Raw genomic sequence first — 14,271 nt, forward strand, 5'->3', positions numbered from 1 at the left:
ATTAAACAGACCTTGAGAAAGCTCCTTAGGTTTCCTGTGTAAATCACTGGTAACAGGAACTCAGGACATGCGTGCCGAGATAAGCACCAAAGAACTAGTTTAAAACTGACCCGCTCTGTAACATTCTGAGGCCGAAAGACCGATGAGCTAATTCAATGACTATATATGGACAAAAGAAGCCCAAATTTCAACTGTGAGGAAGACTGCGGACGACCACCGGAGGGTGAAAAGACCCTAACCCTGATTTTACTGCGCGTGCTTGGACTACGTAAATGAATTCTGGGATCTCATCACCCCAAGACTGCCCTTTCCAGGGAATCTGACGAATAGGGATGATTTTTCTGTGTACAAACCGACGTGCTTCGCTAACCCCTTGGAGCACTCGTGGCGGAGCGATCCCCAGCGCTGCAATAAAGAATGCCCGCCTTCTAAAACTGCAAACCAAGTGTCAGAGGGTTTTCTTGACGACTTCTTTGGTAACAACGGACACACCATTCTATACAGTCAGCTACTAGTTCAAGGTGCAGGTATTTATTACCATGTTGGTCACAATCCTCTTGACAAGACAGGAAAGAAAATAATTTTCCACGGAGAAAGGATGCTCGGTAAGCACATACGTGGCTGTCAGCTAAGCAGAGAGAAAATTCACCTAAAGCAGGACAAGAACACACAGTTAAGGCCTGTAGCCAATTTTTTCACGTTGTTGTGTCACACAGAGATGTGGATTACTCTGTGGCCCGGTAAAATGGATGGAAAAGTCAACCCAAGCCTGAAAACAACAACAAGAAGAAGAAGCCTGCCTGCTTTGCCACAGCAGCTAATCTCCAAAGTCAAGAGACAGACTTTGTCTTGACAATGGGCAACACAGTTCTTGAAACAGGAAGAAGTGGTAGAAGATGACACCTGATGTCTGGAATGTTTTTAGCCTATTTCTCACTCAAGGGGCTATAGAAAAAGGAGTCATGAAGGAACTCTGGAAAAGGATGGGGGAAAAAAAACCCTCTTAATTTAAGAATTGAACTAAGCAGCTTCTAGAGAGACCTCATAAGCAATACTAATGGAGAACTACAATTACACTGCCCTCAAAGTATGCTTAGCTGAGACTTTTTCATAGATATCCTCATCATCAACTTAACACTGATACTACCCAGCAATTCAAAAATATTTGAATACAACATATTAAAAACCCTGCAACTGTTCAAGCAAGAAAGGTGAAACAAAAAGCAACAGACCACTAACACCTTGATATTTCTAAGGCTCATTTCCAATTTTGGGGGACAGAGGAAGAGAGCCAGCATCACCAAAACCCACGGATCGGCACCATTTCTCCAAGGAATCTACTTCCAGCCATGCTTGAGGCAATTCACACAGCTCAGGCTGCCATTTTATGGCCATCAGCGCGCAGCAAGCAGCCCTTCTCCCATCCCCTGCTCCCAGCTACGTCTTGGGCCTCTCCATCGCATCAAGCCTTGGGCTGATCTTAAAATAGCAAGAAATGGTCCTTTTGGGGCAGGTTGCTATAGGGTTTTTTTGCAATTCTCCTGAGGAGAGCTGTGGAACACCAGCGGCTGGCTTTCCTTGGGGAGCCGGCCTAACATGGCGGCCTAGGCCGCAGTGCATGGCAGCATTGCCAGGCAACGGGCGAGAGGCCCAAGGGGGGACACGCGGGTGCGAGGAGGGTGACAAGGCCGGGGGAACAAAGTGGGGTGGTGGGTGACAGGAGCCCCATGGTTGGGGTAAGGGGATCACGGGCAGCTGAGGAGCCTGGGGTGATGGTGGGCACACGAGCAGGCCAAGGTTATCCACCCCCATGGAACCAGCTGTAAAGCCGGAGTGGAGGCAGGGTCGGAGGTGCCCACCTTGGTGGTTGAGGCTGGAAAAGGTGAATTCCTCCCAGTTGCATTACTCATAGTTTAATCTTGGTAAACCTCCCGTCATTAGGACGTAGGTTAATTGATGTAGCAAATCGACGAAACGATGGTGGCAATCCCATAGTAACCGCTACATAAAATACAGGCATAAGCCATCGTTAAGAGTATTTACTCAAAGAACTCAAGCACTACTTGTACTACAAGCCACAATAAACCCATAGAAAAAAAAAAAAACCAAACAACAAAGGGATTATTTTTTTCCTGTCTCAGTGGTTTCTGATCAAAGACAAGTTACAGCTATGAAGATTATTTAAATCGAGTTAAAACTTCAGGGCTCTTAAACAAACGCACACTAAAACCCAAGCAAATTCCAGTTTCAGAAGTGATTCAGGAACGAAGACGCTCAATTTTCTACCAGTCCATGAAAGCACAGCACCCAAAGTTGCTCGTACACCTGGTGATCAGACCAAATTCAGTGTTTTAAACAGCACGCTACACTTAATTAATATAAAGCCGAGAGTGCTCAGTTTTAAAATCCTTCACCGCAAGGTACTTCAGGGTCTACTTTACCTGCACTTGAGGGGTTTGTGACCTCTGTGGTGGTCCCAAGACCAGGGAACTCCTGAATGAGGATCCTGCAAGAGGAGGAACCATCCTACTGCAAAGACTGAACTTCTCAAAGCCCCAGAAGGAGGAGCGGGGCCGCAATTTATTTTGGAAGTCAATTAACACAGTGGCAACATGCCAGACTTTGTTAATTCGATGCTGTTGGTGTCGTTCACTTTGATAAAATATGAAACAAGTGAGAAGCAAGACCCAAGGAATAAAGTGAGCCAAGGAAATTCGGAATATGAGAGCTCGTTACTTGACTCATCGTTGTTAGCATGCAGGATTTTTAAGTTGTTTTTTCTTTAAATAAATTAAGAAAGGAATTTTATCTAAAGATAAAGCTATAGGAGTGCTCATCGATATTTTTAAGCTTTCTCTGGAGACAAGGTCAGCATTAAAAAAAAAAAGAGCATCGATATGAACGCAGGCTAACTCCACACGTTAATATATAAATTATGTATATATATTAATAATTTTATATTAAGTTGATATATAAGTAAATGTGTAAAATAGTAATTTCATTCTGGGGCTGTGTCACACCTCACCGATGGGCTTATATGTCTTTAGCATTCACTTAGGTTCACCCGTTACCAGCTCCGCGTGTTATTAACGGAAGTCTCAGCTGGCATGAAGACAACTTTAATTAATTGCTTTATTAATAATCTTCCCCGACAGCAGTTTGGAGGCTGCTGCTGAGGCAGGTTTTTGTGTCAGGGTGTTGATTTCGGAGTTGCCAGCTTCTCTGACATCTCTTCTGCAAAAAAAAGTCACAAAAATTTTGGGGCACTGTTGGGTGGTTTTAGATGACAGATCTATTAGGGGGGGTGAAGGAAGAGCTGCCAGGTTATATTTTGGCATAAGGGGAAAAGGAGAGAGGTGTGGGTTTTTTCTTAAATAAAACATAAAATAAGGATAATCTTATTAAACCATCAATAGCTGTATAAACAAATGGATGGTCACTGTGGTCCTCTCCAGCCTGTGCAGCCTGAACCCGTTGACAGTTCAAAAGCTTTGCTATCAGATGGGTCCCGTCTTTAGGTGGTGCCTATGAAGAAGAGTGGCTTAGCTTATCGCTCTCTACCACTACCTGAAAGGGGGTTGTGGTGAGGTGGGGGTTGGTCTCTTCTCCCAAGTAACTAGCAATAGAACACCAGGAAATTACCTCAAGTTGTGCCAGGGGAGGTTTAGGCTGGATATTAGGAACAATTTCTTTACGGAGAGAGTGGTCAAACATTGGAACAGGTTGCCCAGGTAGGTGACGGAGTCACCATCACTGGTGGCATTCAAAAAACATGTAGATGTGGCACTTTGGGACATGGTTTAGTGGGCATGGTGGTGTTAGGTTGACAGTTGGACTTGATGATCTTAAAGGTCTTTTCCAACCTTCATGATTCTGTGATTCTATGGAGTTTTATCTCTATACAGCTAAGCGTTTCACGTCGGCATCCCCCGCCGCCCGTCCGTGCAAAAAAGAGTGTTTGCTCTTTGCTTGTTCTCCTTGGAAGCAGGAGAAGCCAGCTGCCAGCTCAACAGCTCCTCTGCACACCTCCGTCATGTTCATACCAATTCTGTCTCATGTCCAACCCTGGAAAGATCTGAGTCTGTCCACTCCATAGCAAGACTTCTAGCAACACTTCTCATCCTCTGGATGATCTTCAGGGCCATCGTCAGGGCCAAGTGCCATGGTTGCTCCAATTTTTGCATTTTCCAGATGTTGCACGTGCATTTTGGCTGCGGTTTTATGTTTTACTTGATATGATCGCACTGCAGCCTGTCACAGGCAGGATTGGTCCCCTACGCTGCCTCCAGCTATGCTCCCGCTCCCTTCCTCAGGTTGGATTTAACAAACACATGGCTGCGGGGTGTATCAGATCAAATCAGACTCTTGATCCAGTGGAAGACTGGTCATCTTTTTCTTGGTGGATCTTACTCGCTCTAACACTGTGGCGGTGAGCGACTTCACTGTGAGGTTCAAATTAGACTTCACCGTAAGGCTCAAATTAACAATATATTTGAACTTCACTCACAGGTCCAATACGCCACTAGTGCAGATTTTTATGAATACAACGGAGGAACGCACTATTGCAATTCTAAACCACGGGCACGCTAGATATTAATACCTTGAAAAGAGTGCACTAATCACAATCTTAAAGCATGCCAAACACCATACGTATGTTTCTTAATCACTTACCCTCTCTCAGGTAAGGCCTCTCCATCCCTGGGAAGTTACCTTGTGCAGCATCCTGCACAAGGGGGGAGAGAATCCCCTACAGCCCAGCTGTATCGTTGGAAAGACTGCCCCATTTTTGCCCAAACCTTACGTTTTTTATCTCCTGATTTGATGGGTGGGGGCAGGACTCTCTCTGAGTGGATAATTTTGTTTAGCCTGGTGCTGTGATGGCCCATTAGTCCACATTGAATAGCAGTGGAATGGTGCTCAGGGCATTCGGTAAGGGATTACTGCAGGTGCCACTCAGGCCTGGGTTCTTACCATGGTGCGGTGTTCAGGCAACCCAGGGCTGAGCCGTTTGTGCAGCTCCCCCCAGGTCATCTCATCTTCTGCGTAGCTGTTAAGGTGAGACGAAGCTGAGTCGATCCACAACTCCCTGCATCTCGCCTTTGTGCTCTGAAACCGGCCTGGCCAGGTGATCCCTTACAGTTGGTCACCCCTTACAAACACGCCGAGTCAGGAAATGAGACGCCTGTGCTGAATGAGAATACCCATCCTGACCGTTGGGTTGACGGTTGGGCTTGGGTTGACGGTTGGGCTTGGGTTGACGGTTGGACTTGACGATCTTAAAGCTCTTTTCCAACCTTAATGATTCTGTGATTCTGTGCCAGGAGTTCAAAATCTACACGGTCCACCTAAAGAAGTGCCAAAGTACATTCGGTTCTGATGTTAACCCACCCTGAGCTCCTCACGCTTCTCAAAGCTCTGTCTCAGAGGAGTAAGAAATGCTGGATTTATGAGGGCAGAAAAGCGGAGGGCTTCTTATTTTTACAAATTGCCTTGAAATCTGCTGTGTAAAAAGCTCAGGAGATTCAGGTTGCGTGACTTTCGCAAAACCACTGGCTAAACCTGTGGCAATAATGTGAGCAGGAGGACGCTGAGTTTTATCTCTGCTCAACAGCCTCATACTCACGGTCTTTGAGATTAAAATGCATGATGTAGGGACAGCATTGCAGGTGCTGCAGGGAAATGTTTAAATCCAAAACTAAAATCTGTTTCCGATTAGGTCTCCAAAAAAAAAAAAAAAAAAATCCATAGAAACATTTCTGTTTAGATTTGTTTTCTGACATCACCTAAGCTCCCTGCCAAAATGCCTGAATATCTTTTTGTGTTAGATTTTACCATTTGTTTAGGTTCTTTTTTTGCACACCTATGCAGGGGTGCTTTGAAAACGTCTTTTTTCTTTAGAAGTGTGTTTCAAACGAATACTTCAAAGCAGCGACATAAGGGTTCGCTTAAACTCACACCACGTTACCCTCGGTGTCATTTATCACTCTTCAGAGGGCTCACCAGCGTCGTTGGAAGAGGTCCTTAGGGACTTGCCAGGCACTGGCAAAACTGCAGAAAAATTATTCCTTTCTCTTAACGTTTGCGATCCTTTGTGATTTTGGGGGATTTTGTTTGGTTTTCTGTAGTCTTGTCATATGACGAACGGTTACCCGACGCAGCAGCTGGGCGAAGGGCTGGAGGAGAGCCGTGTATCGGCTTCCACGGTACAAGAGGTGGGTCAGGCTTCTAGTTGTCGCATCGCAAGAAATCAAACACCCACATACAGTAGGGCAATATGGAAGGAGTCATTTATAGCCTCCTGGGCATCAAGTAAATGGTGTCTGATGTGGCTTTATAAGGCTCACAAGAACTGATGCAATGCAACCGTACGTGCGCTATGCCAGTGCCAGCCTTTTCTAGGAGCTTTGACAGAGCAAGACCAAGATTACTGTGATGTAATAAGGAACAAGGAACGTCATAGGATGGATACCTGGCCTGCCAAAGGACCAAAACAAGCTTTCCTACAAACCTAATGTGATTATCAGGTATTTTCAGTCTGCCCTAGCCCTCAGACAGCGGTCCAAACCTTCATCCCCGCTTCTCCGGCACGCTTCAGCGGCCGGTGTAAATGGCCACAGGTGCTGTGTGGTCTGAGATAGCCTCACAGGTTTGGTGGCCAAGGGGGTTCGAGCATCACCTCTGCCCTGCCCCAGAGCAGAGGCCACGCGGTTCTGCGCCCTGGGTGCTGCAGGGTCAAGAAGGCGGCACTGAGCTGCGGGATGGGCTTTAGCCCTGAGTTTTAAAGACTTCGGGTAACGAAGAATGTTCCACAGCCCCTCACAGGCGGCTCCGAAGGTTTTTTGGCTGAGCGTAACCTCCAGTCGCTGGATCCCACAGTCCTGTTTTTGTCTCTCAGAACCGCCCTGCCTGCTAGAAAGATGCTCGCTATGGCAGCACTTGTAAACTCAAACTTCTCCCCGTGTTTTCTTCAGACGACTTGTTTTGGAAAAATGACCGTTCTGAGTTCCCAGGCGGAATTTCTAAGACTGGAAGCGAAATGACTTACAAGGTTTCAAGGGACCAGGGCTCTTCTGCAGGGCAGCCAGAGGTATGGGCTGGTCACAGGTTGGGTACACAGCTTGCTTGTCATGGCCGGAGGTGACACCTGTGTCCCAGCAGAACTCCTCCGGTCCCAAGTCACGTATGCTTCTTGTAAAACCCCCGCACTGGTGGCAAATGGGTGAATTCAGGGTTTTGGCACACCAGCGAGCTATTTTGGTGATCATTAGCGCCCTTCGTATGCTTCAGGAGGCTGGAACCGGTTGCAGACTTTCAAGCCAAGATATGAAAATGCCAGTTCGGTGAGCAGAAAGTCAGGAATATTCTGTGTCTGATGAAACTGCTTTTTTTAGAATAAGTATCTCAGGTCAAAACGAGAGAGAGGAGACTTGCCTTTTGCAACCGTGGCACTCCGCTGATGTGCTTCCAGCTGCCTTAGCACATGCCATCAATCTCCGTGAACAGCTTCGATCAGTTATTAGCCATTGGAAGCCAGCTACGCATGAAAGCTTAAAATTAATCATAGCTGTAGTTGCAGCCGTCTTGAAATACAGAGCTCTAAGCTACCAGCTCACAGCTCTGAGCATAAACTTTTACCAATGTGATATCGAATAAATAGAAATCATCGTATTTGGGTCTGGAAAAATTGTTGTAATTATGGCAGGTTCACAGTCCCGTATGCCTGCTCACCGTTTAGTTTTTTTCTGCGCCAATCTTGCCCGGGTCTTTAGCGTCCACAAACAAGTTCCTCCTGCAGCAGCGGACAAAAGGGAGCAGCCACGCTGTTCACAAAACACCTCGTCTGGCTAAAAAATGCACCAGTCAGGAGACATCATCCCCGCTAGAAAGACCTGCACCAGCACCATCAGCACACGGCTCTGGTCAGCCCTGCAGCGCAGAGCAATTATGTAATTGTCCCTCTGTACAGGGAAAACAATAGACATTAAACACGGATTGTCTCCAGTTTTATCTTGTACAAAATCTCATGCTGTATTTAAAGCTGGTAAATCTAACCCTTGGCTTGTTTTTTTTTTTTATTTCTCAGCATCTTCCTGCTCCTATCTTCGCCTGTTTTCTCACACCTCTGCTGCAGTTGTTACCTTAACAAAAAGTGGGGACGACTCCTATAGAACAACAATTTTTTCTGAAACCCTGCCATGCTGGGAAGATGGCAATTTAATTTAATTTAGTTTAATTGAATTCCCTCTAAAATGGTACTGAATCAATATTCCAGCATAGCGCTGGCAACGAAGTATTGTGTGTAGCATAACCCGTATCTCGGGGCACGGACTGCAAGGATGTGAAATTCTAGTCCTAAGTTTAGATGGACACCTCTGAGAAAGCGCCTGACCCACCGGGATGCAAGCTGCCCTCTGAATCTTCTCTGAACGCGACTCACAGCCTAGTCTGTGTATTTTGGAAGACGTTGTCCATCAAACTAGCGGTGAAATGGAAAAGTACTGAGGAAGGCGGCGCAGGTAAGATCGGTAGCGAAGCTGTTTTGCCTGGCCTGAGACCAAGGGTCTGCCCTGTACCAGCGCAATACACTCCGTGGAGGGATGCTCCTGAGGGAGCAGTTTTTTGGAACGGCAACATCTGGTGCTCCTACGCAGGGACAGAAAGGGTAAGACCTTGCTGGGCTTGTTGGCATCGCTCTTCTAGGAATGATTCTATATCCTTGAGGAACAGAGGAGTGATGAGTCCTCATCAGTATCTCTGGTCAAACCACTCATCCCAGAGACAAATGACCTCTCAGAGGAGCCAGATCCCTCGTCCAGCCGTACTTGAGATGTACAACATGACCCTGGATGATTTTAGAAACTCTCTAGTGACCTTGGGGGCAGAGAACACATTTTATGGCTAAATTCGTCATAACCACCCAGCTGAGCCTTCTGGGCTGCACGTCTCCCTGGCAAGCTGGGACATCAGCCTGTAAGAGGGCCTGGGTTTGTCCAAACTGGTGGAGCAAGTGAGTGTTTGGGTGGCAGGGCTGGGGGCGAGGTCCGGCGTGCCCCTCCACTGCGGGAGTGGGGCCAGAGAGCAGCCAAGGGGAAGAAACAAATGGGAAGGAGAAAAAAAAAGCTTCGTATCAGGGGCTTGGATGCAAACAACATAAATACTGGCTGAGACACCTTCCACCCGCTGGCTCCTCCACTGGGAGGGAATTACATGCTGGCTGCAAGATGTCTTTCTTGAGCTGGTGTGGAGCCAGCCTCAGAGCAAATGCTTGGCCACAGCAAAGTCATTAGCGCAGGGGAAATGGCTGCAAGCCCTTTTGCTCGGGCTGTGTCACTTTTCATCACAAAAAGTAGTTCTGCAACTCGTATTTTAAGGTCTCTGCCCTCTCAACAGCCTGTGGCACCGCTTCAAGCTTCACTGGGAAAACAGCCGGAGCTGCTGGTCCCATGGAAGTTCCTTCAGGTCGTCCCAAGGGCTGAGCACCCCATCTCCTCGTCTGTCCTGTTCTCCAGTGCCAACCGTGCTGCAGACCTCCACTTTCCTGTCCACTTTAGTCATGAAGGATGATGTTTGAAGGCCATGTTCCTTGTACCTACCGCCCCGTGAGGCCGTGACTCCACCTGGCTTCGACCATGCACTGGGGCTGCGTGATGCGTCCGTAGTGCAGGTCGCAGCTGTGGTACCTCACACGCTTTTCCCAAAGGGCTTTCGCACCCTTCCGCAAGGATGGCCAAGTTGTACACACATACACACCCCACAGCTCCCCCAGATGGCTATGCTGGTATTTAGAAAGTTTTCCATTTTTGGTGAAGACCCAAATCAACGTCTCATTCCCAGGAAGCTGTTCCCGTCACTTGAGGGGAAGCGACTTCTTCTCAGCTTGATCTTAGGCACTTCGGAGCCATTGGACCCTGTTGGGTCTTTACCGGCACTAATTCTCCTGGGGCTGGTTTGGTAGAACCGTGATACCAGACTAGACGGAGCCAACCAGCCTGGTCAGAGCGGTCTGGCCATTGCCATCCTCTCCGCCCAGCCCTGTCCCCACGCAGGGAACAGCAGGCGCAGGAGGTGCCTCCTCGGGAGCAAGGAGAAGGTTGGAGGGGGGCGGTCCTGCAGTCCCTGCCCTGTCTGCTCCATCGCTCCTTTGCTTCTAGATGGACTTACGGAGGTGACTCCACGTGAGGACCCATCCACCCTCCTTGCAGGCTCACAAACCATGGGACAGCTGAGCTGCTGAGGCCTCCAGCCTCAGAGGAGGGGTGAGCGTCTCGGGGAGGAACGACCGATGCTCCCAAATGCCATGCTCTGCCGCTGGATGTGGGGATGCCAGAGCTGCTGCTCTTGCCACATGCAAGCCTAAAACCTGGCAGAAATCCCCTTCCCCAGCTGGATTTCCCAGTATCAAAAGCACATCAGCACCCACAACTCCCCTTCAGAGCTGCCCCGACACGGGTAACCCCCCTTTGCTCCACCGCCAGGTCCTGACCGGTGCCGGGTACAGGCAGGGGATGAGTCCCACGGCTCTGCTCACCTCTTTGCCGGATGTCCTTCCTTCGCAAAGCCTCCGAGTCTGCGCGCAAGGACGGGGACGTGGATGGCGCTCGCGTAAAGCGCGAGGCAATGCAGGGCAGCCTTGCCCTGGGAATTTTGCACCTCGTTTTTCCGGCTGGGCAATGCGGTCAGCAAAGGGTTAAAGCGTCCCCGTTCCCCCCGCCCCGCTTTTCGACAGGAGGAACATTTGATCTCGGGAAGAGCATTTAGGGGCACAGACAGCCACGAACCCCCCCGACCTGCTCAGAGGAGGGCTGACACCAACCACCCTTGCCCCCACAAGCCCTCACCCCCAGCCTGCCACTGGTAGACACTTACTGGTAGACCCTCAGTGAGGGTGAGGCTGGAACCAGCCCAGAAGAAGACAACGTCATCCTTCTGTGTTTTAAAAAAGCAGGTAGCTGGGACACAGAAGGTGCAGGGCAGTGCAATGGCAGGGAGCAAGCCCACCCAAGCCACATGCGTGCCCCCCAGCACGTCCCTCGTGGCGTGGGCAAGTGCCAGAGGCTGAAGGACCTGCCAAATAATGCCGGTGGGTTATTTAGGGAAGCCCGGCTCCGAACAGATGGCCAGGGAGGTGGGTATCTGGCTGGAAAGCCTGGCCCTGCACCCAGCCTTGGGCACCCACCGGAGCTGCCGTCTCATCCCGGAGCCCGGCCCGTTCCCAGGGATCGTTACCAGGAGCTCATGTGTTTGGTTGCAAACAGAGCAGGAGCAGGAGCCAGGCACCCGTGTTTGTGTGCCTGAGGTTGCTCAGGCAACTCGGGGCCAGCCAGGAGCTGCCAAAAGCGCCGGCGGCCAGGGCCGAGCCCACGGCACGGCTGCCCTGGGGCGGCACGGCCAGCCGAGCCTCCCGCCGCCCGGCTGGGCGAGCCGGCAAAGGGGCTCTTGCTGCTCAGTTCCGCTGAACACAACCAGACCGGGGACGTCAGTGCGGACGGGGTTTTATTGCAGAGCCGGGTTACAGCGCGGGTCTGCAGCATCCTTTGGTTTGGGCTTCGCAAAAGCAGCGGGAGGCCACGAGGTGGAAGAGCTTTGCCAACGGCCAGGCAACACCAAGCTCTCCCGGGATGCTGTGCCAGAGCATCCCGGCAGCACCAGCGCCGCGGGGTCTGAGCCTCCTGCGGCGCCAGGCGAGCGGCGAAGCCAGGCGGCCCCGTGGCGAGGGCACCGGTGGGGAAGGAAGACGGTGGCTGTGGCGCGAGTGGTGCGGGGTTAAGGCAGGTCCCTGGGAGGTCCGCAGGGAAGACGGGCTGCGGTCCCTGGCGGGACTGGCGGGGAGGGTGCCCCGAAAGCTGGGGCTGAGGTAGGGAAGGTCCAGGTGCCAGCGGGGCAGGGGAGCCCTGAGGAGCAGTGCCGTTAGTATGGCGGGCGCTGCCGGTGGCGAGGGTCTGGGGGTGACAGCACAGGAGGGAGAGGAGGAGCTGGGGGGGGGTGGAATCACAGCATGGCGGCGGGGGGGGGACACAGACAGAGCACTGGGGCAGAGCACACGGCCCGGCGACTTCCCAATCCCGTCAGCGCTGGGCGGACGACGTCCCGCCAGCCTGGGGCTGGCCCCAGCGCAGCCTCCCGGGCCCCGCGTCACACGGGCATGTCCCGAGGCCGACGCGAGCGCCAGCCCCACGGCTGACGTGCAGGGACCGGGGCGGTTGGGTGCCACAGGCACCCGTCCCTACTTTTTCACTTTGGCATCGTAGGTGCCCGCGTTCTTGTAGGCACTGACATAGCCGCTGGTGTCCACGATGTTCTCCCGCCCGCTCTTGCCCTTGCCCTTGCCACTCTCGTCGAAGCGCTCCTTGTGGGAGCCCGTGTACTTGGAGGTGTCCGTCAGCCTCTCCACGGCCCCCACTGTCTTGGCTTTCTGCAGATGGGACACAGGAGTCAAGAACATGCCCCGTCCCCTTCATCCCTGGCCCCATACAAGCTCCTGACACCCACTGCAGCCCCCGCCGTGGCCCCCGTGCCCACCAGACCTACGCGACCCCTGGATCCCCCAGCCCACCCCCGGAATGCATTTGCACTGCGGGCAGAGCTCCATCCTCCCCTCCTGACCATCCCTCCTGCTCCCAGTGGCCGAGGGGCTCTTCACTCACCGTGACACCCACGTTAATGGGCTCCTTCCCTGCCACCAGCTGGCAGATGGCTTCATACGCCTCCTCTTTGCTCTTGTCCTTAAATCTCTTGGGGGCCAGCTCCTCCAGCGCCTTCTTGAACTCCTCGTAGTTGATGACGCGGGCCGTCTTCCCTCTGCAAGTACAAAAACGGGGCTGCCATCAGCGCGTCTTCGGGTCGAGCCTTGGAACGGGGCTGCAGTGGGATGAGCTGCATCAGGGAGACCTCAGCTTTGTCCCTCACCAGCCTCGGGCCCCTCGCCCATCTCCGAAACGCAGCCCTGGCCAGGGCAATCCTGGCTGAATGGGTCAGGCTGGGCACAGCTGAGCTCTAGGAGTTTTTCAGCCAAAAACCTCACCCCTGAGTGGAAGCGGGACTTGGATGCTGGTGGCATCCATTCCCACTGCTCCCAGCCTGCCTGTGGTGCCCAGCACCCTCTTTCCTCTGGCAGGCATCGGTCCTTCTCTGCTCCAATTCGGAAGGACACACGCAGAGCATCTCTCCCACAAGCGCCCGGTCCTCATCCCCGAGGCAGCACAGCAACCCACCTTCCTACGTGCCGAAAACCTCCCGGTGCTCAGACCCCCCTGGCCCCACCAGGAAACAAGGGGATGCCCGGGCAGAGGGCGGGGAGGGAGCAAGTTCTCCACCCATCCTTGCTCCCGCACCCTGGTGTGGAGCATTGGGCGTCAGCGTGGCCTGGGGGATCCCAAAAGCAGCCCCAGGTGCCTTTAGGCTCTTCAGCCGTCCCTGTGACCTCCAAGGAGCAGAGTCCTCCCCAAGCTCAGGGGTGTGCTGGCCAGGCGCCAGGACGGGCCATGCCACCACGCACGGGACACCCCTGAGCACCCTCCTCTGCTCCCTGCGGCACCTTCTTGCTAGACGGGAACCTGGCAGAACCAGCCAGGCCCACCCCGACGCCGGGAGCGGGGGCACAGCCTCTGCCCCAAAACCTGAGCTTCCCACCCCCTAAATGTGGATTAATTTATTAGCAAAAGCAGCCAGGCACGCTTCCCTGAAGGCAGGAGGCTGCAGGGCAGCACCCGCTGCTCCACACCGAGGGTGAGATGGGAACGGGCATGCAGCCGGGGCACCAACACCTCCCCGGGGACCACCGCACCTGGGGACCCACCATCCTGCCCGTGCCGCAGGGGTGTCCCCAACCTCCGGCCGGCCGGAAGCCCCAAGTCACTTACTTCACCTTGGAGAAGACAATGTCCACATCGGTGCTGGTGACACTTTTGCCGTCAGTGACTTTGCAGTCTTTGCACAGCTTGGCCCAGTTCTTCCCGTTCATTTCTTGCCCCGTAGCCTTAGTGTCGCCGTAGATGGCGAATTTGCGGAAGCTCTCTTCCAGGGACGCCATCTCAGCGCTCCCGGCCATGGGGCTGCAGGATGGGGGGCAGAGGGGCCCGTTACTGCCCAGGTTCTGCTGCCTGTGCCGGCAGAGCTCAGCCGCTCTGCTCCCAGGTCCGCGAGGGCAGGAGGAAGAGGAGGGCTGGTGAGGGCGCAGGGCCTGTGGCAGGAGCGGGGTGTTGCCTTGGCCAGCAACCGAGATGTGTCTCGGGGGATGGAGGTTCTGACCGGGAGCTGCCGGTGGCGAGGCTG

The 14,271-nt window shown here is 52.5% G+C and overlaps 1 protein-coding gene across 1 annotated transcript; it reads right to left on the reverse strand.

The window, feature by feature from the left end:
* Positions 1-11,857: 11,857 nt before the first annotated feature.
* Positions 11,858-14,047, reverse strand: TPPP3 (tubulin polymerization promoting protein family member 3; the record flags this gene model as incomplete). The annotated part of the gene is made up of 3 exons (XM_082005518.1): positions 11,858-12,412; positions 12,645-12,798; positions 13,860-14,047. The coding sequence occupies 3 exons, from the start codon at positions 14,045-14,047 to the stop codon at positions 12,224-12,226; spliced, it is 531 nt and encodes a 176-aa protein (XP_081861644.1). The 3' UTR covers positions 11,858-12,223.
* Between the last annotated feature and the right edge of the window lie 224 nt (positions 14,048-14,271).

This window comes from Phaethon aethereus (genome assembly GCF_964289735.1).
Source record: "Phaethon aethereus genome assembly, chromosome: 13".
Lineage (NCBI taxonomy): Eukaryota > Metazoa > Chordata > Aves > Phaethontiformes > Phaethontidae > Phaethon > Phaethon aethereus.